This window comes from Leptonychotes weddellii, chromosome 4 (genome assembly GCF_054177405.1).
Source record: "Leptonychotes weddellii isolate Sample4059 chromosome 4, ASM5417740v2, whole genome shotgun sequence".
NCBI classification, from domain to species: domain Eukaryota; kingdom Metazoa; phylum Chordata; class Mammalia; order Carnivora; family Phocidae; genus Leptonychotes; species Leptonychotes weddellii.
Genome location: NC_138372.1, coordinates 156,112,986 through 156,134,845, shown reverse-complemented (window position 1 = coordinate 156,134,845; position 21,860 = coordinate 156,112,986). Strand labels below are relative to the sequence as shown.

Genomic DNA, 21,860 nt, shown 5'->3' with positions numbered 1-21,860 from the left:
GCACAGCAAAGGAAACAGTCAACAAAACAAAGAGGCAACCCACAGAATGGGAGAAGATATTTGCAAATGACACTACAGACAAAGCGCTGATTTCCAAGATCTATAAAGAACTCAAACTCAACACCCAAAAAACGTAAGTCAAAAAATGGGCAGAAGACATGAACAGACACTTCTCCAAAGAAGACATACAAATGGCTAACAGACACATGAAAAAATGTTCATCATTAGACATCAGGGATATTCAAATCAAAACTACATTGAGATACCACCTTACACCAGTTAGAATGGCAAAAATTGACAAGGCAAGAAACAACAAATGTTGGAGAGGTTGGAGAAAGGGGAACCCTCTTACACTGTTGGTACAGCCACTTTGGAAAACAGTGTGGGGTTTCCTCAAAAAATTAAAAATAGAGGTACCCTATGACCCAGCAATTGCACTCCTGGGTATTTACCCCAAAGACACAGGTGTATTGAAAAGAAGGGCCATATGCACCCCAATGTTCATAGCAATGTCTGCAATAGCCAAACTTGGAAAGAGCCGAGATGCCCTCAACAGATGAATGGATAAAGATGTGGTCCATATATACAATGCAATATTACTCAGCCATCAGAAAGGATGAGTACCCAGCTTTTACATCAACATGGATGGGACTGGAGGAGATTATGCTAAGTGAAATAAGTCAAGCAGAGAAAGTCAATTATCATATGGTTTCACTTACTTGTGGAACATAAGGAATCGCAAGGAGGACATTAAGAGAATGAAGCGGGGGGAATCGGAGGGGGAGATGAACAATGAGAGACTATGGACTCCTAGAAACAAACAGGGTTTTAGAGGGGAGGGGGGCGGAGGGATGGGTTGGCCCAGTGAAGGGTATTAAGGAGGGCACGTACTGCATGGAGCACTGGGTGTTATACAAAAACAATGAATCGTGGATCACTACATCAAAAACTAATGATGTATGGTGACTAACATAACATAATTAAATTAAATTAAAAAAAATAAAAAGGCCCACATCCAGATAAAATTTCAGGATGTCAGAAGTACAGAGGAAAATTTTAAAATCTACTGAGAGAAAGAATACTACCAGGAAGGACTGAAAATCAAATTGCTTCTACCTTCCCATTGTTAACACTAGCTACTAAGGAGAAAAGTGAGCAATATTTATTTCCAGAGTTTTTTTTTTTTAAGATTTATTCATTTATTTTAGAGGAGGGGAGTGGCAGAGGGAGAGGGAGAGAATCTTTTTTTTTTTTTAAAGATTTTATTTATTTATTTGACAGAGACACAATGAGAGAGGGAACACAAGCAGAGGGAGAGGGAGAAGCAGGCCTCCCGCGGAGCAGGGAGCCCGATGTGGGGCTCGATCCCATGACCCTGGGACCACGACCTGAGCCGAAGGCAGACGCCCAAAGACTGAGCCACCCAGGCGCCCCTATTTCCAGAGTTTTGAAGGAAAATAATTTTAGACTTTTGATTTTCTTCTCAACAAAGTAAGCATTTGAGTGAGAGAACAAAACAAAGATTTTTAGGGAGAGAGGCTGGGGAAGAGGGAAAGAGAGAATCCTAAGCAGGCTCCATGCCTAGCTAGCGCAGAGTCTGATTCAGGGCTCAATCTCACAACCCTGAGATCATGACCTGAGCCGAAATCAAGAGTCAGATGCTTAACCAACTGAGCCACCCAGGCACCCCAAAGACAGTTTTGAATATGCCATGCCTAAGAAACTATTACCCATAAACCCTTGACTGAAAGAATTGATTATTAAACGATTATTTCTCTTGGATTTTTATTTTGTAGAAGTGGCATATAACAAGCAGTGAACAAAGAAAACAGTAAAACTTATTGTCACAAAATTGTAATAGAAAAAATATTTTAAGGAATGTGAAACTAAGTTGGTCTTGGTCTGAATTTAATAATGGCAGGAAGGACATAGCAAAGGAGAATAAGGAAGTAAACGCACATTCAGATTTTTGTCTGATATGTAGATATTGACTAACCTTACAGTTTGCTAGAAAAAGCTTAGATATATCTGTTAAAACTTATAACAATAAAAAAAAATACAGCATATAACTTCCAGGCCACCAGGAAGGGGGAAAAGGCACAAATTCCAGTATAAATCCCAGCAAAATAGGTAGGATCCTAAAAATCAGTGTCAAAGGAAAAAGTGCTTGAATTTCCCAAAAAAATGTTGAAAAAGCTATGAGGAGGTTCTTGGCCCACCAAATATTAAAGCATACCACAAAATTAGAAATAAAACTGGAATTTGGGCCAGCATGGGGAAATTAATGTAATAAAATCCATTAGACTCTTTTTTTTTTAAAGATTTTATTTATTTATTTATCTGAGAGAGAGAATGAGACAGAGAGAGCATGAGAGGGTCAGAGGGAGAAGCAGACTCCCTGCCGAGCAGGGAGCCCGATGTGGGACTCGATCCCGGGACTCCAGGATCATGACCTGAGCCGAAGGCAGTCGCTTAACCAACTGAGCCACCCAGGCGCCCTCCATTAGACTCTTATTTACATAGTAATTTAGTAAATCAATTAGCAAAGATAGAGACATTTCATAAATGATGTTGAGGCAATAGGAAAAGCTTCATATAACATACTAGGAACATTTTCATATATGGGAGCATGGAAGACCCTGTAAATCAGGTTATGCAGAAGCTATGAATGTAACCTTCTATATATCAAAGATACCCAAATCAAAGTACGTAAGCATCACACAAGGAATAAACATTATTATCCTCTAATAATAATACTGGGTGGGGGGAGGGGCACCTGGGTAGCTCAGTCGGTTAAAAGTCTGCTTTCGGCTCAGGTCATGATCTCAGGGTCCTGGGATCGTCCCACATCGGGCTCACTGCTCAGCAGGGAGTCTGCTTGTCCCTCACCCTCTGCCCCTCCCCCCACTTGTACGCTCATGCTCTCTCTCTGTCAAATAAATAAAATCTTTTAAAAAAATAGTGGAAAAGGTTAAGAGGTTGTTTAGAAACATCCTTTTGGGATCTCTTTTGCCATTCTTTTGGCAGTAAAATATGCATAACATAAAATTTACCATTTTAACCATTTTTAAGTGTACGATTCAGTGATGTCAAGTACATTGCATTGAGTATATTCACAGTGTTGTGCAGCCATCACCACTGTTTCCAGAACTTTTTCATCATCCCAGACAGAAACTTTATACCCATTAAACAATTACTCCCCATTCCCTCCTTTATCTAACCTCTAGTAACCTCTGTTACAATAAATTTCTGTCTCTGTGAATTCACCTATTTTACATACCTTGTATAAGTGGATTCATATGGTATTTGTCCTTATATGACTGGCTTATTTCTCTTAGCATGTTTTCAGAGTTCATCCTTGTGCATGCATTAGAATTTCACTCCTTTTTAAGGTTAAATAATATTCCATTTTATGTATATATCACATTTTTATCCATTCATCTAGTGATGAACATTTGGATTGTCTCTACCTCTTGCCTACTATGAATAATCCTGCTATGATCATTGGTATACAAGTATGTGTTTGAGTGGTGGTTTGTTTTTTGTTTTTTTTCAGCTCTTCAGATCTGTATACTAGATTACACGGTAATTCTGTGTTTTCCATAGCCGCTGCACCATTTTAACATTCCTATCAGCTCAGGGGTTCTAATTTCTCTACATCCTCACCAGCACCTGTTATTTTCTAGCCTTTATTATTATTTTTTTAATTTCTTTTTAAAGATTTCATTTTTAAGTAATTTCTACACCCAGAGTGAGGCTCAAACTCACAACCCTGAGATCAAGAGTTGCATGATCTATCAACTGAGCCAGCCAGGCGCCCCCTAGCCTTTATTCTTATCCTATCTCACTTTGGGTTGTGAATATGAGTTAATTGATCCCAAAAATTCTTGAGTTTTAAAGAAGATCCCCTACTTTTTAACTCCTACTCTCTTGCATATATGATTTATATCTAACTCCAGCATACATAAAAGATCTGTGTTTTAATAAAAACATCTCTTTAGTACACAGTTCAGGTCATTAAAAATATGTGTGTAATAACCCACTGTTGCATTGAATGATATATATGCATAGTATTATGTATACACATATATAATGCATGTATTTTCTTTTTTAAGGTGCAAGAATTATTTATCCGTGATTATGGAGAAATTTTCAATGTCCAGTTACCTGGTAAAGAAGAACGAACAAAATTTTTTGAAGATTTAATTCTAAAGCAAGCTGCTAAGCCTCCTTTATCAAAAAAGAAAGCAGGTTAGTTTCTCTATTAAAGTTTAACGTATAATAATTTCGAGAAAGTGGGAATAAAATATTAATGGCATTGTCATCTTCTAATAACACAAACTCAAAACCTCAGTTGTTAGGTTTGCTTACAAATCTCTATGCTTCCCATTAAAGTAGACTAAAGATCTTAAAGCATACAAGGACTTTCCTACTGTAGACCCAGTCCATGGAGAATTTCAGCTGGAATTCATAGTAAAGCTCCAGCCTGTCTTCCCAAGCCCATTTTTGGCACTTTTGTTCTCCCCTCCTTCCCCCATCTCTTTCCTTGCAAACACTCTGTTTTTACACCACATGCATCATATTCCTGTCTTTTCATAATTTCATTTATGCTTGCTCTCTGTCAGTAATGCTTCTATCCTCATTGCCTATCTCTGCCTAAGGAACCACTTGTCCTTCTATAATTCATTTTTTTCCTCCTTAACATATCTAGGCAAAATTAATTTTCTACCATTATGACCCAGTGTACTTTTTTCATACTACTAATATAACATTACAATGATGTGATAATTGTCCCTTACTCCTTTAATAGATTGCCAATTTATTGGGGCATCACTCTCATACTCCTTTTTTATCCTGAATACTCAGTGCATATCTGTTTAAACAAAATTAAACTTACTATATTTGAAACATACCACAGTTTTTTATTAGTTCAGAAATTAACTCGTAAAAAGCTTTTTTTAATAGAATATTCTTGTGCTGGAAATAATGCATTTTGAAAGTTTTAGTAGCCTCTTAATTGATCTTAAAATGGAACAGAGGTAGTGACTTAGGAATTAACATTACAAATAAATTACCAATTGTTGCTGGAGGGGAGCTAGCGATAGAGATTATGGTAGCACTTGAGTATTTCAAATCCTCTAATTCCTGGCAGATGTAAGGAGGATAACCCCTGAAAGCCTGGCCCTTGAATCATTTGTCACCCTTGCTATGATGGGAGAGTAGTAACTAAAATCTTCCGTTCGTGTGAAGTTTTGCAGGCCTTGGAGGTCCTCCCTGTAGCACCACCACCTGAGCCAAGACCACTGACAGTAGAAGAAGTGAAACGACTAGAAGAACAAGAAGAAGATACATTTAGAGAACTGAGGATTTTCTTGAGAAATGTTACACATAGGCTTGCTATTGACAAGCGATTCAGAGTATTTACTAAACCTGTTGACCCTGATGAGGTATTGATTTAATCTTTGGCTCAAATTTGTTCTAAACTATAATGAATTAGAGAATATTTGAATTGTTTATGTGGTTCCCTGTCTATACCCTGAGCTTATTTTCTTTATGTAGAATATACCGAGTAGTGTCCTAAGCACATGGAGACTTAAAAGCCATGTAATGCATTTTCCTTTCCTCCAAAGAGTAGCCAGTTAACTTTGTCTGCCAACCCAAACATTCTAGACATGATTTAAGATTGACTTAAGGCTACATAATATTGTGACCTACACGGTTTAAAGTGACCTGGAGAGTGAAGTGTGAAGTCTTAAGTTGACATTGAAGGATGGGTGACATTTGGATAAGGAAAGAGGTCTAAGATATTACTGGAGATACAGGTGCCCAAGAACAGGAGTAAATACAAAACAAAACCAGCTTTAAACAGAGTCAAAGGTTTCATATTAATACATTATCGTTATTTCTTATATATTTATTCTCTCTCCCCTATATTGCCTGGCAGAGCAACTGGACTCAGATTTTTTTTATGTTCAGAGTTAATTTAGTGATTTGGTCATTTGCTTGAATTTTAGGTTCCTGATTATGTCACTGTGATAAAGCAACCAATGGACCTTTCATCTATAATCAGTAAAATTGATCTCCACAAGTATCTGACTGTGAAAGACTATTTGAGTGATATTGATCTAATCTGTAGTAATGCTTTAGAATACAATCCAGATAGAGATCCTGGAGGTGAGCATTAGTGGGTTTGTTTTCCTCCCCGGGGGCGGGGGGGACAGGGACTGCTAACATTTAGTGAGGGTTGACTTTATGCCAGGTGATATAAACATTTTACATTCACAGGGCCATTTAGAACAAAATGAAGTTAGAGAGGTTAAAAAACATACTCGGGGTCATACTGCCAGGAAGTGGCAGAAGCAGAATTGGAATGCAGGTTTCTTTGACTGCAGCGTACCTGTATTTACAATTCCTTGGTGTATCCTCTAACGAGACACAGAATTGCATAACAACTTAGCTTCTTTCCTTTGTTTATCAGTGCTCTTTCCCCAAGTGGAAAATAAACATTCTGTAATAAAAAAGGTTTGAAAACATTTTCTCAGAGCCTGGAGCGTGACGTGGGGTTCCATCCCAGGACCCTGAGATCATGACCTGAGCCAAAACCAAGTTGGACACTTCACTGACTGAGCCACCCCAGCACCCCGACTTGCTAATAATATTTTAAAAACTAAGCCCTCTAGATTTATTATGGTGATCAATTCATAACGTATATAAATGTTGAATCACTGTGTTGTCCACTTGAAACTAATATAAGTCAACTACGCTTCAATAAAAATGAAAACTAAGTCCCCCATTTCCTCTCTCCAGAGGTGGACATTGTTAAGTTTGGGGATCTTTTTAGACCTTTTCTATACATATACCTATTCTGTCCTCACCTATGCAATCTATTAAAAAAAATAAAATTTATAAAGTAGGATTTTTTTAATAATATATTTGTTCATATATATAATGATATTCAACTTGATATAAACTTACTCTGTTATCCAAAAATATTTTTCTTCAGTGCTTCTTTTTCCTAGCTTCCTATTTTTGTTTTGTGGATAGTGTCCTTAACTCTCTCAGTGGATAATTTTTTTTAATAGTCCTGTTTGCTATGTTAACTCTCTCCCCCAGTACACTGGCTTTCTGTTTTCTAGTTGGTAGTGTTTATAAATTAGACCGATTAGCATAGGGACCTACTGAGAGTTTCTTCAACAATTGAAAAGCTCACTGTTCTGCTTCCAGTCCTCTGCCCTCTCCTCCCCTAGCCTTTAACCTGTAGTTCAGGGTTCTGTAGGTTAACCATGGGGAGCAGGCTGCCAACCTGAGAACACCCCTAATTGTAGAAAGAAGGAAGCATTTACCCTGGATGCTGAGGGCTTTTTCTGTATCACTACAGTCAGGCTGCTGCTACGTCTCCTGCCCACGGTGACAATCTAAAACTACTTTAGACCAGTGGTACGCCTGCAGCGGGCAGTCAGCATCTCCTAAAGGGCTTGTTAAGATGCCGCTTGCAGGGCCCCATTTCCATGGTTCCTGATTCTGTAGATGTAGGGGAGGACGTGAGAATTTACATTTCTGACAAGTTTCCAGGTGACACTGATGCTACCACAGTTGGGGAACCAGTGCTTAGGCTTTTGCCTTTGCCCTTCTTTGGGCCCAAATGCCATGTTAGAAATCCCCTGAAGAATCCTTCTGATAGTCTAGCTATTGCTGCCAACTCTCACCTGGGTATGAATATTATAGCCTACCTCCCTGTGAGGGAACTGATGCAGTTGTTCAAGCAGTTTTACATTCACTTATTATCTGCCCTCTGCCTCAGAGAATATTCTAGTTTACAGTGCTTGGACTCTGAGTATAGGGACTTTTCCAGTGTTTCCTGTGTAAGGTTGCTATTTAATTGTCTATTTAGTTTCTCTGTCAATGCAATAACATCCTCTCTATCTTCTAAAATTCTTTTACATCTCTGGCTCACTAACGACACCGATAGCCTTCCTTGCTGTTTTTGTTGTTGTCATGTTGTTGTATGGTCTTGCTGTTGATTGATTTTTTTTTTTTCCCTGATATTTCAAGGGGAGCTAGATAGGGCAGAGCAATAAAATTGTCTGGGTTTAGCCTGCTGTATTGAATCGGATGTCCAGAACATTAGATTAACAGCAAAAATAGAATAATACAATTCCAGTAACATTTACTATTCATGGTAAAAGTAAAAAAGGAATTTTAATGACTATAATCTTAGCCCAACATGTTGAGCTTATTTTTGGTAAATTATTGAAAGGAGAGATTTTAAAACTGAATTCTTTATTCATTTCTCAGATCGTCTTATTAGGCATAGAGCCTGTGCTTTAAGAGATACGGCCTATGCAATAATTAAAGAAGAACTTGATGAAGACTTTGAGCAGCTTTGTGAAGAAATTCGGGAATCTAGAAAGAAGAGAGGTAGGAAAATGATTTAGCATCAGAAAAAAGATGCCTCTGATGTAGTGTATGGAGTCCTTTTCATTAATCCTCCATGTAATTTTGAAATCTGGACATTTGACTTGATATCCCATGTCTATTTATAAGGTTGTAGCTCGTCCAAATATGCCCCATCTTACTATCATGTGATGCCAAAGCAAAATTCCACCTCTGCTGGTGATAAAAGATCAGATCCAGAGCAGAATGAAAAACTCAAGACAACTAGTACTCCTGTGGCTTGTAGTACTCCTGGTAAGTGCCCTTGGGTAACTTTTACTTATAAAACTAGCCTTTATTTTCTACTGATGCCAGTTACTTTCTCCTTAGTTTCCTCTATATCAGTGTGGTAAATTACCTTGATTTTGTTAATGTTAAGGCAAGTTTGCATTCTTGAAATAAATCCAGGTTTATAATGATATGCCACTTGCAGTCCCAGCTCACCTTCATCTAACTGCAGATTGACTGATTTGAAATTGATTTTCATTTCTATAAATTCTAGTCTATTTCCTGTTCCTCCTTATTCTTAGGGTGTAACTCCAGAGGGTACTAACCCAGAGCCCATGGGTTTTCCCAAGGCCTCCCATCCTTGGCAGGCTCTTAATTCCAGTTTTTGTTCTTTAAGCCCTATGAATGTCCCAACTCTCCTCAGCTTCTTAGACTCTCAGTTATTCATTTGTTTTTCCAGATTCTGGTATCATAATTCCTCGGTGTCTTGTTAGATCTCAGATGCTTTTAAACAGAATTTTTAAAATTCTGTGTGCGTGTGTGTGTGTTTGTTGCGGGGGTTGGAACATTACCTTTTGTATTGCATGCTTGTCCATCCTGGGGTAAGTGATTTGAGATAGGTAGAGTAAGCCCTTCTTTTGTAAAAATGGGAGATGGCAGCTGGGAAAGGGAGGATGAGAAGGCAGATGAGCAAGAGATCTGTACTACCAGCGGCTCTTGGTCAAATCAGCTTTGGGCAAGTATATATATGGAAATTGAGGACATGGACAATGTCTCCTTTAAAACAGTCCCTCCCTAGCTACACACCCAGCAGGATTGCATACATTATGTTCACTGAAAGACATGTACAAGAATGTTCTTAGAACCAGTATTTATAATAGCCCAAAACTGGGAGCAACCCAAATGCCCACCGACAATAGAATGGGAAAATATGGATTATTATACAACAGTGAGAATGACTAAAATTCAAGCACATGCAACAGTATGGACGAATCTCCCAAACAGAATATCACAGTGTAGTTATTCTGTATCTGATCCAGGCAGAATGTTTCAGCTCTGTATAGCTTAGTTTTCTTCATCTGTAAAACAATGTTGATAATGGTAGCAACCCTGATCAGGTGAAAGTGAAATTTCAGGGGGTCGGTTCACAAAGAGCTTAGAAGAGTCCCCACCACGTGGTGAGCACTCAGTAAGTGTAGGCCATTTTCTCCAGTTCATCGCCACAGCGATTGTTGTTATGGGGTCATCATACAGTTCATATCATTGCCCTCCTTAAAATTATTCAAGATAAAATCCAAACTCTTTAGAAGGACACGTTATTGCCCACTTTCTAGCTTCTTCTCACAGTACTCTCTACCCTTGTTTCTGTGTTCCAACCATAAAAAACTACAGCAGTTTCTCAAACTCTCTACCCTCTTATATCTCAGGAGGTATTTTTCACTCACTTACTTAGACTTTAGAAAATTGTCGAATGTTCTTTTAATCCTTTTTCTTTAAATTCTTTGAAGCTCAGTTGAAGAGAAAAATCCGCAAAAAGTCAAAGTGGTACTTAGGCACCATAACAAAACGAAGGAAGATTTCACAGGTGAAAGATGAGAGCCAGAATGTCACAGATGACAAAATTGAGAGTGATACAGAGGAAAATCAAGATACAAGTGTAGACCACAATGAGACTGGAAACACAGGAGAGTCCTCAGTGGAAGAAAATGAGAAGCACCAAAATGCCTCTGAAAGCAAAATAGAATTGGGGCATAATAATTCAAGTATTTGTGGTATTGAAAATGAACTTGAAGAATCTGGGAAGACCACAGCATGCACAGAAGTGAAGAAAGATAAAATTGTTTGCAATGGAGATGCTTCTGGCTGTCAGATAATAGATGTTTCTGATGAAAATGAAGCAAAAGGTAAGTCTTTCTCAATTAAAGCAACTTACTAATTTTAATTTTAAAAGATGTTTTGGGGCACTTGGGTGGCACAGTCGGTTGGGTGTCCGACTCTTGGTTTCGGCCCAGGTGGCAATCTCAGGGTCGTGGGATGGAACCCCACATCGGGCTCCGCACTCAGCTCAAAGTCTGTTTGGGATTCTCTTTCCCTTTACCTGTGCCCCTCCCTGCTCATTCTCTCTCTCTCTCAAATAAATAAATCTTTAATTAATTAATTAATTATTATGTTATGTTAGTCACCATACAGTACATCATTAGTTTTTGATGTAGTGTTCCATGATTCATTGTTTAAAAATGTTTCACTCAAAGTTTTTTTTTTTTTTTTTAAAGATTTTATTTATTTATTTGACAGAGAGAGACACAGCGAGAGAGGGAATACAAGCAGGGGGAATGGGAGAAGGAGAGGCAGGCTTCCCGCGGAACAGGGAGCCCGATGCGGGACTCGATCCCAGGACCCTGGGATCATGACCTGAGCTGAAGGCAGACGCTTAACGACTGAGCCACCCAGGCGCCCTCACTCAAAGTTTTTAAATGATAAAATTATTTTTTAATTTTTTAAAATTATTTTAAAATAATTACCATCTCATTTAATTCCATTTCCTTGTCTTTCAGAATGCAGGTGTTAATTAGGAAAAATAGCAATTTCTTTACTTAATAACTGTTGATCTTGTAAATCACTATTGTTAAAAGCACAGTGTGGCATCAAATAGACCTGGATTTGAACCCTAGCCTTCTACTTAGTAACTTGTGAGCTTGGGCAAGGTCTTGACCAGTCAGTCTCCCTTTTCTCTTCTGCAATATTGGGGTAGGTAGTGGTCGGGTAATGAAATATTTTGAAACTTGAATAAAATAATCCATCTAAAGCACGTAGCAAAGTGCTTGGCTATACAGTTTTCAAAAACTGGCAGGATACCCTCTTCTTTTTAAGCAAAATCAGCAGTTTTCTGTAATTCTGGCTGAGTGATATAGAACAAATGTTACTATCATTGCACTATTTCTCTTAGGGGTTAAGTCCAAGATTATTTATATTTATTCTAATGATCCTTTCACCAAAGTTTTTCATTTAGAATTGTCTTCTATCTGGATCTTCTTGGATCTTTAGCAGTAGATTTGTTTGGGTTTTGGAAAAGTCAAACATTATTTAGTCTTACAAAGCAAAAAGAGGGATAACAGTTAAAAAATTCATTTTGGTCAAAAACAAGTAATGAGGATGTTCATGAGACTGTTTTTTTTGTTTTGTTTTTTGTTTTTTCAGTGTCATAAACTGTAGGCAAATCTTTTTCAAGGACTTCCTTGAAATGAGTTCTAGTGTGTTTGAGTAATCATAGCAGGATAGACTAGGATATATAGCCTTTTCAATGTGGATATTTTAAATGTTAATCTCTGGCTATATAATGTAGTATGTTTTGTTTGGGTTCAGAATTGTTTTATTTTTATTTCATCATCTTTTTTTAAAGAACACTATTTAATGGGGGATAGGTACTTGTTTACATATCAACAGATTTGGGTTCTTGTTCTGGCTCTTAACAGTTAGGTAGTTGACCTTAGAAAAAAGTCCCTTCACCTCTCTTGGCCTCATTTTTCTTATTTATCAGTGAGTAGATTATTCTAGATCAGAGATAGGCAAACTTTTTCTGTAAAGGGACATATAGTAAATATTTAGTGGTACAATCTCTGTCCCAACTACTCAACTCTGTTAGAAAAGCCACATTGACACACATATGTAAAATGGGCATGGTTGTGTTCTAATAAGACTTTATTTATATCAGTAGGGCAGATTGGGCCTATGGGTGGTAGTTTGCAACTCCTAGATTACTGAGGTCCCTTCCAGCTTTTACATTCTAGGACTCTCATGCCGAAGTAATCTTGTGCAAAGGGTCCTGCTGAGGGTCCTTTGAAATACTCCATTTGAGAAGTATTTCTCTTTCTTTTTTGAGAGTAGAAGTGGCAGCATCTTAATCTTACAGCAGAGCCAATAAACCAGAGTTGGTGTTTGTGTTTTAGTAAATATGTCCTGCTATTTAATCTGCCTAATATTTCTTTTAAACATAATGTCTGTGAACCACATAATAGTTATTTAACTTTTCATTCTAGAAATGTGTGTTCTGCGAATGACTCGAGCTAGACGTTCCCAAGTAGAACAACAGCAGCTCATCAGTGTTGAAAAGGCTTTGGCAATTCTTTCCCAGCCTACACCCTCACTTGTCGTGGACCATGAACGATTAAAAGTATGTAAATTGAAATCATAATGCTTTCGGTATGCAGATTAGTAACAGAACCCACCAGAAATGGACTTCATGCAATAAATAATGATCTTTTATAAAAGGGTGAACTTGGTATAGAATAACTCATAAAAGCAGTGTTTGGAGATGGCTAATGTGTTGATATTCTGGTTTGTAACATACTTGTCTGCATTATTGATCCTATACATTGTTTTGGGTTTTTTTTAAGATTTATTTATTTAGGGGCGCCTGGGTGGCTCAGATGGTTAAGCGTCTGCCTTCGGCTCGGGTCATGATCCCAGGGTTCTGGGATCGAGTCCCACATTGGGCTCCCTGCTAGGCGGGGAGCCTGCTTCTCCCTCTGCCTCTGCCTCTCTCTCTCTCTCTGACTTTAATGAATAAATAAATAAAACATTTAAAAAAAAAAAAAAGATTTATTTATTTATTTAGAGACAGAGGGCAAGCATGGGGGGTAGGGAGAGGGAGAGAATCTCAAGCAGACTCCCCGCTGAGCATGGAGCCCGTCACAGGGCTCAGTCTCACAATCCATGAGATCCTGACCTGAGCCAAAACCAGGAGTCAGATGCTCAACCAACTGAGCCACCCAGGTGCCCATATACATTGTTTTCTGACCATCATCAGTGACCAATTTATTTGGTTTTTATTCAACCATAATGGCTTTTTGTTTGTTTGTTTGTTTGTTTTTGTTAACTGAGAGGTAATGGCATATCCTTGTAGGGCCAGACTTAAAGAATCACAGAAATCTAGTGAGTCCACTTCAGTCATTAAGAAAAAGAACTGGGATGCCTGGGTGGCACAGTCTGTTAAGTGTCCCACTCTCTGTTTCGGCTCAGGACATGATCTCAGGGTTGTGAGATCGAGCTCCACGTCGAGCCCCACATTGGGCTCTGCGCTCAGCGGGGAGTCTGCTTAAGACTCTCTCCCTCTGCCTTGTGCCCCTCGCTCACTCGCTCTCTCACTCACTTCCTCTAAAATAGATAAATAAATCGTAAAAAAAAAAAGAACTGAAGTAGTGAGGTGGTTCATCATTTATGTACTATCTCTTGTTTCACATTATAATGTACTTGCATTGCCATAAAATATCCTGCAAAAATGTTGCTTTTTTTCTTATTAATTTAGTTTGAGGTTATATTTTAATTTGTCTATAGAGATTTATGGCTAAAATTGAAATTGGCCACCTCCTCAGCTATAGTTTTTAGGTTGGGAGTTACCCAGGGCAGAGGCCAGGATCCTAGAACGATGGTGAAGTGAACTACCGGTAAGTATCAGAGCCACTTTCAGAGGCCACCATGTCTCATCAAGTAATTGGTCTGCCCTCTTCTGGTTTATATGCTAAAAATTCCCCAAATCTTCAAAATTAAAATATCTCACGGAATTTATCTCTCACATATGTAAACACTCATGTTTTCTTTTAGAATCTTTTGAAGACTGTTGTTAAAAAAAGTCAAGAATACAATATTTTTCAGTTGGAAAATTTATATGCAGTAATCAGCCAGTGTATTTATCAGTATCGCATGGACTATGACAAAACAACACTTATTCAGGTAAGCTAATCTAGATAAGAAATTATAAGATTATAAGAATTTTTAAAGACCATTTTTTAATATATGGACTATGGATTATTTCTATATACAACTGAGTTCTGTACTTTTTGAAATCTAGCACTTCACTAGTTTGTGTTTCTTCAATAAACATTGGAACTGTAGTATCAGTAGATTGAAAAATCTCTATTTTGTGTGTGTATTAATGAAGATACATAGCTCTTTTTCAAGTTAGCCTTAAGATAGACCTATGTGTCTTTACTTAATCTTGCTTTATAGTGGGCATTAGTACTAATTTTTAAAAATAGATAACAATATAGTATATATCTATAACAACATAGTATATCTATAATAAATCTATTTACCATGTATCTACAGTATAATGTATGTATTAGGAGGTACATACTGATGTACCTACTACTAACAATATAGTATATATCTATAACAACATAGTATATCTATAATAAATCTATTTACCATGTATCTACAGTATAATGTATGTATTAGGAGGTACATACTGATGTACCTACTAGTATATAATATACATAGTAATTAGTATATCTACTAAGTATACTGTGGTACCTACATAGTATGATAGGTATGTAATATTAGTACCTATAAAATACAGAATATTAGTATCTACAAATACACTAGTGCCTTGATTATAACTGTTTGAACTTAACATAAGATGACTGCATCTCAGACTTATTTCAGAGGGATTTAAATAATGAAGTCCCATTGGTGATATCAGTTTAGGTGATAGTCTTAATACTGAACTAAATTCCTATTTTCTCTCTCAGATGTATACATGAGTTAATAATATTCTTGAGGTTGATGTAAAACAATAGCAATAGAGTAATGTTTCTTTAACTTTTTTCATACTGAAAGTTACTATTTTTCCTTTTTACCCTTTATCTAGAAAATGGAGCAAGAGGTAGAAAACTTCAGTTGTTCCAGATCATGATGCCATGGTATCAAGTATTCTTTATATTCAGTTGCTATTTAATTCACTTTTGTCATGTCCATATAAGTGATACAAGATGAAATCCTGCATCTTTAAGGAAAAGATTAAAATAGTAAATAAAAATATTTAAACTTTTCTGGTATTTATGTACATGTGTAAGATAAATTACAGAGATAACTGATAAATATTTGAAATTTGAACAAGGCACTGTAGTAATAGTAATTCTGTAGTGTATCAGTAGTTGAAGTATGGCCAACTCTTAATAAAAGTTATTTTGATAACTAATGTTTTATGGCACTTAAGAGTAATTAGTGACATTGAAATTTTTTTGTTTTAAGCACTTTTAACGTTTTTCCTTCCTAAAAATATTTTCTTGTATCAGACTAGAAACTTACTTCACCATCGTGTCTTTGTGTCTTTGCCATCCTTTTGTTCTTTGTTTTTTTCAATGCCCATCTCCTATTTGCCTTTAGCTTTTTCTCCCCATTTACTTAAAAGCCAGGGTTCAGGTCATTTGTGGGAAGGCCCTGAACAACTTCTGTACTTGAATGCCAAAATTTAGATAAACATTTTTATAATTCTAATTTGGGTTAATAAAGATTTTAAATATTTTTTTGGTTTATTTTTATGATAATACAGCAAATGTATTAATATCTACTTTGTTCAATATCTTTTTAATAGCACAAAGGTTTTATATTTGAAAACTCTATATCTTTCTAAATTTGCGATTAGGTTATATTCTATAGATAGTTTTTATATACAATTATATAAATATAAATATTATAAATTTTGTATTAATGATACCAAAAATACATTTCTTTCTTAAAGCAATAAAATCATTCACTGCCATGCATATTCTCTTGTTTTGTTTTTTTACAAAGACATTCTAATATTAGTTTGTAAAATAGTTGGAAACTTCCTTCAAGGGAATAGGAGATAACGATCTCATATGAGAGATTCTGGATTCTAAAACAGTTTCCGAGTTGAGTTGCCTTTTGTTGTTGATTTATCTGGATACTGCATTTAAAGCCTTATAAAACCCAGGAATTTAGATCCCTTAACAAATAGATATCCTCTTATATAAGGCACAAAGCAATGCCAGTCACTGAAAAAATGTAAAGCAGTATATGTTTTTGCACTTATGTATACACACATACTCATTTTTATTGAAGCTTATTATAACTCCAGATATATCTTTTGTATCTAGAGGATTTCATTTTGTATGTATAGCTTCTGTAATAAATTTTAAAGGTAAAAATTGCTTCTCAAACTTGTTTCTATTTCTTCATTATTTAAAATATCCTAAAGATAATCCAGTGCAAAACAAGTATGAAATCTGTTTTATTACCATGCATAATTTAAAATGCTGTTGACACTGGAATGTTGATACGGTATATGTTCATTAGCTACAAAGACTAGTGTGCTTCCTGTCCTTTTCATGATATACTGTCTACAGACATGGGAAGTAGTATGTATACATTTTCTATGTAGACTTTCAAAATCATGCTGAAATTGCATTAAAATTTTTTGCTTAAAAGTGCAATCAGTCTATAGTAATTAAGACAAGAAGAAGAAATAAAAGGCATCCAGATTGGAAAGGATGAAGTAAAGCTATCACGAATGGCATGATTTTATATGTACAAAATCCTAAAGAATTCACAAAATATCTGCTAGAAGTAATGAATTCAACAAAGTGGCAGGATATAAAATCAGCATAAAAATCAATTGTATTTCTATATAATAGCAATGAACAATCCAAAAAGAAAATTAAGAGAGCAGGGCGCCTGGGTGGCTCAGTCGTTAAGCGTCTGCCTTCAGCTCAGGTCATGATCCCAGGGTCCTGGGATCGAGCCCCGCATCGGGCTCCCTGCTCTGCGGGAAGCCTGCTTCTCCCTCTCCCACTCCCCCTGCTTGTGTTCCCTCTCTCGCTGTGTCTCTCTCTGTCAAATAAATAAATAAAAATCTTTAAAAAAAAAAAAAATTAAGAGAGCAATTCCATTTACAGTAGCATCTAAGATAATAAAACATCTTAGAGTAAATTTAACCAAGGAAGTACAGGACTTGTACACTGATAGTACAAATGTTGCTGAAAGAAATTAAGAAAGACCTAAATAAATGAAAAGACATCCTGTATTCATGTATTAGAAGACTTAATGTTGTCAAAATGGTAATATCCACCAAAGCAATCTACAGATTCAGTGTAATACCTATCAAAATCCCAATGGCTTTTTTTGCAGAAATGGGAAAGTCAGCCCAAAATTCACAATGGAATTGCAGGGGACCCTGAATAGCCAAAACAATCTTGAAAAGAAGAGAAAGTTGGAAGACTCATACTTCCCAATTCTAAAAGTTACACGAAGTTACATCAATAAAACCCATGTAGTATTGGCATAGAGGATAGATATAAGATCAATAGCATAGAGAGTCCAGAAATAAATCCGTTAATCTGTGGTCAACTGATTTTCTAAAATAATGTCCAAGACCATTCAATGGGAAAAGAATAGTCTCTTCAACAAATTGTGTGCTAGGAAAGCTGGATATCTACATGCGAAAGAATGAGGTTGGACCTCTGCCTCACACCACATACAAAAATTAACACAAATGGATCAAAGACCTAAATTTAAGAGCTAAAGCTATAAAATTCTTAGAACAAGAACAAATCTTTCTGACCTTGAATTTGGCAATGATTTCTTAAATGTGGCAGAAACACTAACAACAAAAGGAAAATTAGATAAATAAGACTTCATCAAAATGAAAACCCCTCATGTCTCTTCTATAAATACTATCATCTCAAAGGGCTAGTAAAGCGCAACAACCAGGCGTGCCTGGGTGGCTCAGTCCTTAAGTAGTCTGCCTTCGGCTCAGGTCATGATCCCAGGGTTCTGGGATCCTGCTCAGCCGGGAGCCTGCTTCTCCCTCTCCCACTCCCCCTGCTTGTGTTCCCTCTCTCACTGTCTCTCTCTCTCTCAAATAAATAAATAAAATCTTTTAAAAAATAAAAATAAGCTCAACAACCAAAAGATAATTCAGTAATAGATAGGGATGTTTTTGATGACTGAACAACTTTGAGATATTTGGAAGATAGCCCTCTGTTGGAATTAGTCTGTTTTTCTCATGATTCGACTGAGATTATGGATTTGGGGGAGGAAGATCACAGAAGTAAAGTGATTATATCAGATTACATACTATCAGTGTGATTTATGGCTGTTGATTGACCTTGATCACATGGCGGAAATAGCGTTTCTCAAGTTTCTCCACTGTAAAATCACTTTTCCTTCGCTTTCAATACTGTACTTTGGAAGATCACCATGCACAGCCTACTTATAAGCATGGGGAAGCTCTTCTCCCCCTTCTGCCTTTTTTTTAAATCTTATTTTATCAGGGATCCTGATAGGTATGCACTGTGGGATTAATTGAGGGTATTTCAGATTTACTTGTCTTCTCCCCACTACCCTCCCACTCACACATATACAGTACTTTTTTGCAATTGAGAGATTGCCCCATAATATAAGGGACTTTATTAGGACTTGAGTAACTACTTCTTTTTTTTTTTTTTTAAAGATTTTATTTATTTATTTGAGAGAGAGAATGAGAGAGAGCATGAGAGGGGGGAGGGTCAGAGGGAGAAGCAGACTCCCCGCCGAGCAGGGAGCCCGATGCGGGACTCAATCCCGGGACTCCAGGATCATGACCTGAGCCGAAGGCAGTCGCTTAACCAACTGAGCCACCCAGGCGCCCCTTGAGTAACTACCTCTTGCTGAGGGATATTATGGGGATAAAAACTCACTCTATATTAGGACATAGAGGAAAAGATAGCCAGTTTAACTCCTAATATCCATTCTCTCATTCCTTAAAACAATACCCTGAGCAATCTGTCCTGCTGGAAAATTATGTTTCCTTCCATTGCAGCAAAATGTGACTGTGTGACCACAGGAGATACAAAGGGAAGTGTGCACAATTTCTAGGAAACCCGCTGGGAAGGAGGGGGGTGAGAACACTTTCTGCCTTTCTGTGCTTCTTTTACCTGCTGCCTAGAATATATATATATAATGGCTGGAACTCCAGAGCTGTCTTGGACTATGAGGTGACCTTAAAGATGGAACCCATGCCCTACTTCACACAAGTATAAGAAGAAAGAACCTGGCTCATAATAACTTCAGGGAATTGAGAGTCCAATGCTTAACTACATCTGGACTTCTTAACTCAAAGGGAAACTTCCTTGTTTAAACTGCTGTTAGGTGGATCTCTATTACTGATAATGGAATGCAATTCTTAGCCAACAAAGGCATATAGGATACATAGAGAATCAGGGACATTAATATTTTCAATGCTTAGGGTCTTGAAAGGTCTTACTCGGGACTTGCTGTTCATAGGAAGTAAAAGCTAAAAAAATAGAGCCACCGAGTCATTGAGTATACACAGGTGGCATGATCAAATGGACTTGAAAGATTTTCTTGGATGGTCTAGAAAAGTGACAGCCTAGAGGCAAGAGAGTCTAAAAGAAGCCCTCAGAGGCATTTTTGCAAAGGAAGGCTTAGACCTTATTTGGGTTTTTTTGTTTGTTTTTTTTAATTTTTTTATTCTTATGTTAATCCCCATACATTACATCATTAGTTTTAGATGAAGTGTTCCATGATTCATTGTTTATGCATAACACCCAGTGCTCCATGCAGAATGTGCCCTCCTCAATACCCACCACCAGGCTAACCCATCCTCCCACCCCCCTCCCCTCTAGAACCCTCAGTTTGTTTTTCAGATAGACCTTATTTGTTAATAGAGCGCACATTAAAGATAATTCCATAGTTGTAAAGATGAACTCCCAGGGGATTTTTGAGGATATTGACAATAATAAAGAAGAGTTGTCGATTTTAGGGATGAGTTGAATACAGTTGGAAATATCTTGATTTTCCGGTAATATAGGGATGCCAGGAGGCAGAAAGGAATACAGCCTTTATAGTCAACGCTTGTCATATAACTTTTATGAAAAGTAGCCACCCAAAAGATATCTTCATCCTAATCAGTGGAATCTGTGAATATTTCCTTCTCTGAAACAAAAAAGGAGAGGGTCTTTAGATGTAATTAAGGATCTTGAGATGTGGAGATTGTCCTGGATCATTTGGGTTGAGCCCTAAATGCAATCATGTATCTTTATGGAAGGGAGAACAGAGGGAGATTTTAGAAGATCTTAGAAGGCAACATGACCATCAAGTCAAAGATTGGCGTCATGCGGCCACAAGCCAAGGAAATGCTCGCAGCCCACCTCCAGGAGCTGGAAGAAGCAAGGAACAGGTTCTCCACTAGTTCCTTCAGAGGAATACAGACCTGCCAACACTTTGATTTGGGCCTGATGATACTGACTTTGGGTTTCTGGCCTTCAGAATTGGAGGGGTGACATATTGTCTATAAGTAATGATGGTGAGAAGAACCTTTCCTCGAGAGGAGTTTTACTCCGGAAATGAGGCTGTCACATGCAAGTAAGATGGGGAAGGAAATAATAGGAGTTCTGAATCAATTTTATAGGAAGAGGAATTTCTCGCCTTGGAGGAGTGCTATAAGTTTCAAAGCAAAAAGTAGTTTTTGTTTTCTTTTGGTTTTTGGTCAGGGGTTAGGGCACATTTGGAATAGGGCATAGCAGGTTGCAAAAATACTTAACTGCTCTTACTGAGGGGACCAATGATTGCCATTTCACTGACTCAAATATGGACTTCTTAGTGATCTTCATACTCTACCCCTTGGCATCATTTCCTACCATAGAGCATATCTTTCTCGTAAGTTTTTTTTTTCCCCTGCCTGCTATAACCCTGCACTCCAGATTCCAGGACTGCTTTTTTATTTATTTTGTCTTTTGCCTTTTTGATGGTCTTTCTCTATCCTTAACCTTCATATTGTTCTCCAGAGCTTGGTCCTGAGCTCTCTTCTCACTCTACACTCTTTCTCTACACGGTGTTCCCTGCTCTCAAGGCTTTAAATACTACCTGTATTTCAGCAACTCCCAAGTTTATGTCTCCAGTCCATAATCACTTTCCTGAACTACAGACTAACAACATATCTTTATCTTTCCCTGAAACCTTCTGTTCCTTCAGAATTCCTCTTATCAATAAAATGCCACTACCATCCATCCAAATGCTGAAGCCAGAAACCTAAAGCTTCCTTCTCCTTCAACTTCCAGTCTGTCACCAAGTCCTGATTTTCTGCCTCCCACATACCTCTCAGTTCTCTCTCCTTCTTCCACTAGCTCTCTCACCTCAGCACAATCACATGCCTATACTACTGCAAGAGCTTCCTGATTGGCCTTGCTTCTCCTCTTTCCCTTACCATCCATTCTCCATTTAGTAGTCAAAATATTCCTTTAAGGATCTTAGATCTGTGATACCATTTACTGCCTAGTGCTTCCTTTGCAGATGCTCATGGCTCCTACCAACCTCTCAGCTTCATCTCCCCACTCTTTTGGCCTACAACACTCCAGCCACTCTTAGCCTTGTTTCAGTTATTTTTTCCTACCTCTGTG

General features: G+C 37.4%; 1 protein-coding gene across 1 annotated transcript in view; it reads left to right on the top strand.

Moving 5' to 3' along the window:
• Window positions 1–16,622, top strand: part of ATAD2 (ATPase family AAA domain containing 2) — a 69,234-nt gene extending 52,612 nt beyond the window's left edge. Inside the window, exons 18-26 of the mRNA XM_081817139.1 lie at window positions 4,116–4,251; window positions 5,251–5,447; window positions 6,015–6,174; window positions 8,296–8,418; window positions 8,545–8,688; window positions 10,170–10,565; window positions 12,699–12,832; window positions 14,263–14,391; window positions 15,308–16,622. Coding sequence (XP_081673265.1) covers window positions 4,116–4,251; window positions 5,251–5,447; window positions 6,015–6,174; window positions 8,296–8,418; window positions 8,545–8,688; window positions 10,170–10,565; window positions 12,699–12,832; window positions 14,263–14,391; window positions 15,308–15,352 — 1,464 coding nt within the window. The 3' untranslated portion in view covers window positions 15,353–16,622. The remainder of the gene's footprint in view (window positions 1–4,115; window positions 4,252–5,250; window positions 5,448–6,014; window positions 6,175–8,295; window positions 8,419–8,544; window positions 8,689–10,169; window positions 10,566–12,698; window positions 12,833–14,262; window positions 14,392–15,307) is intronic.
• Window positions 16,623–21,860: the final 5,238 nt, after the last annotated feature.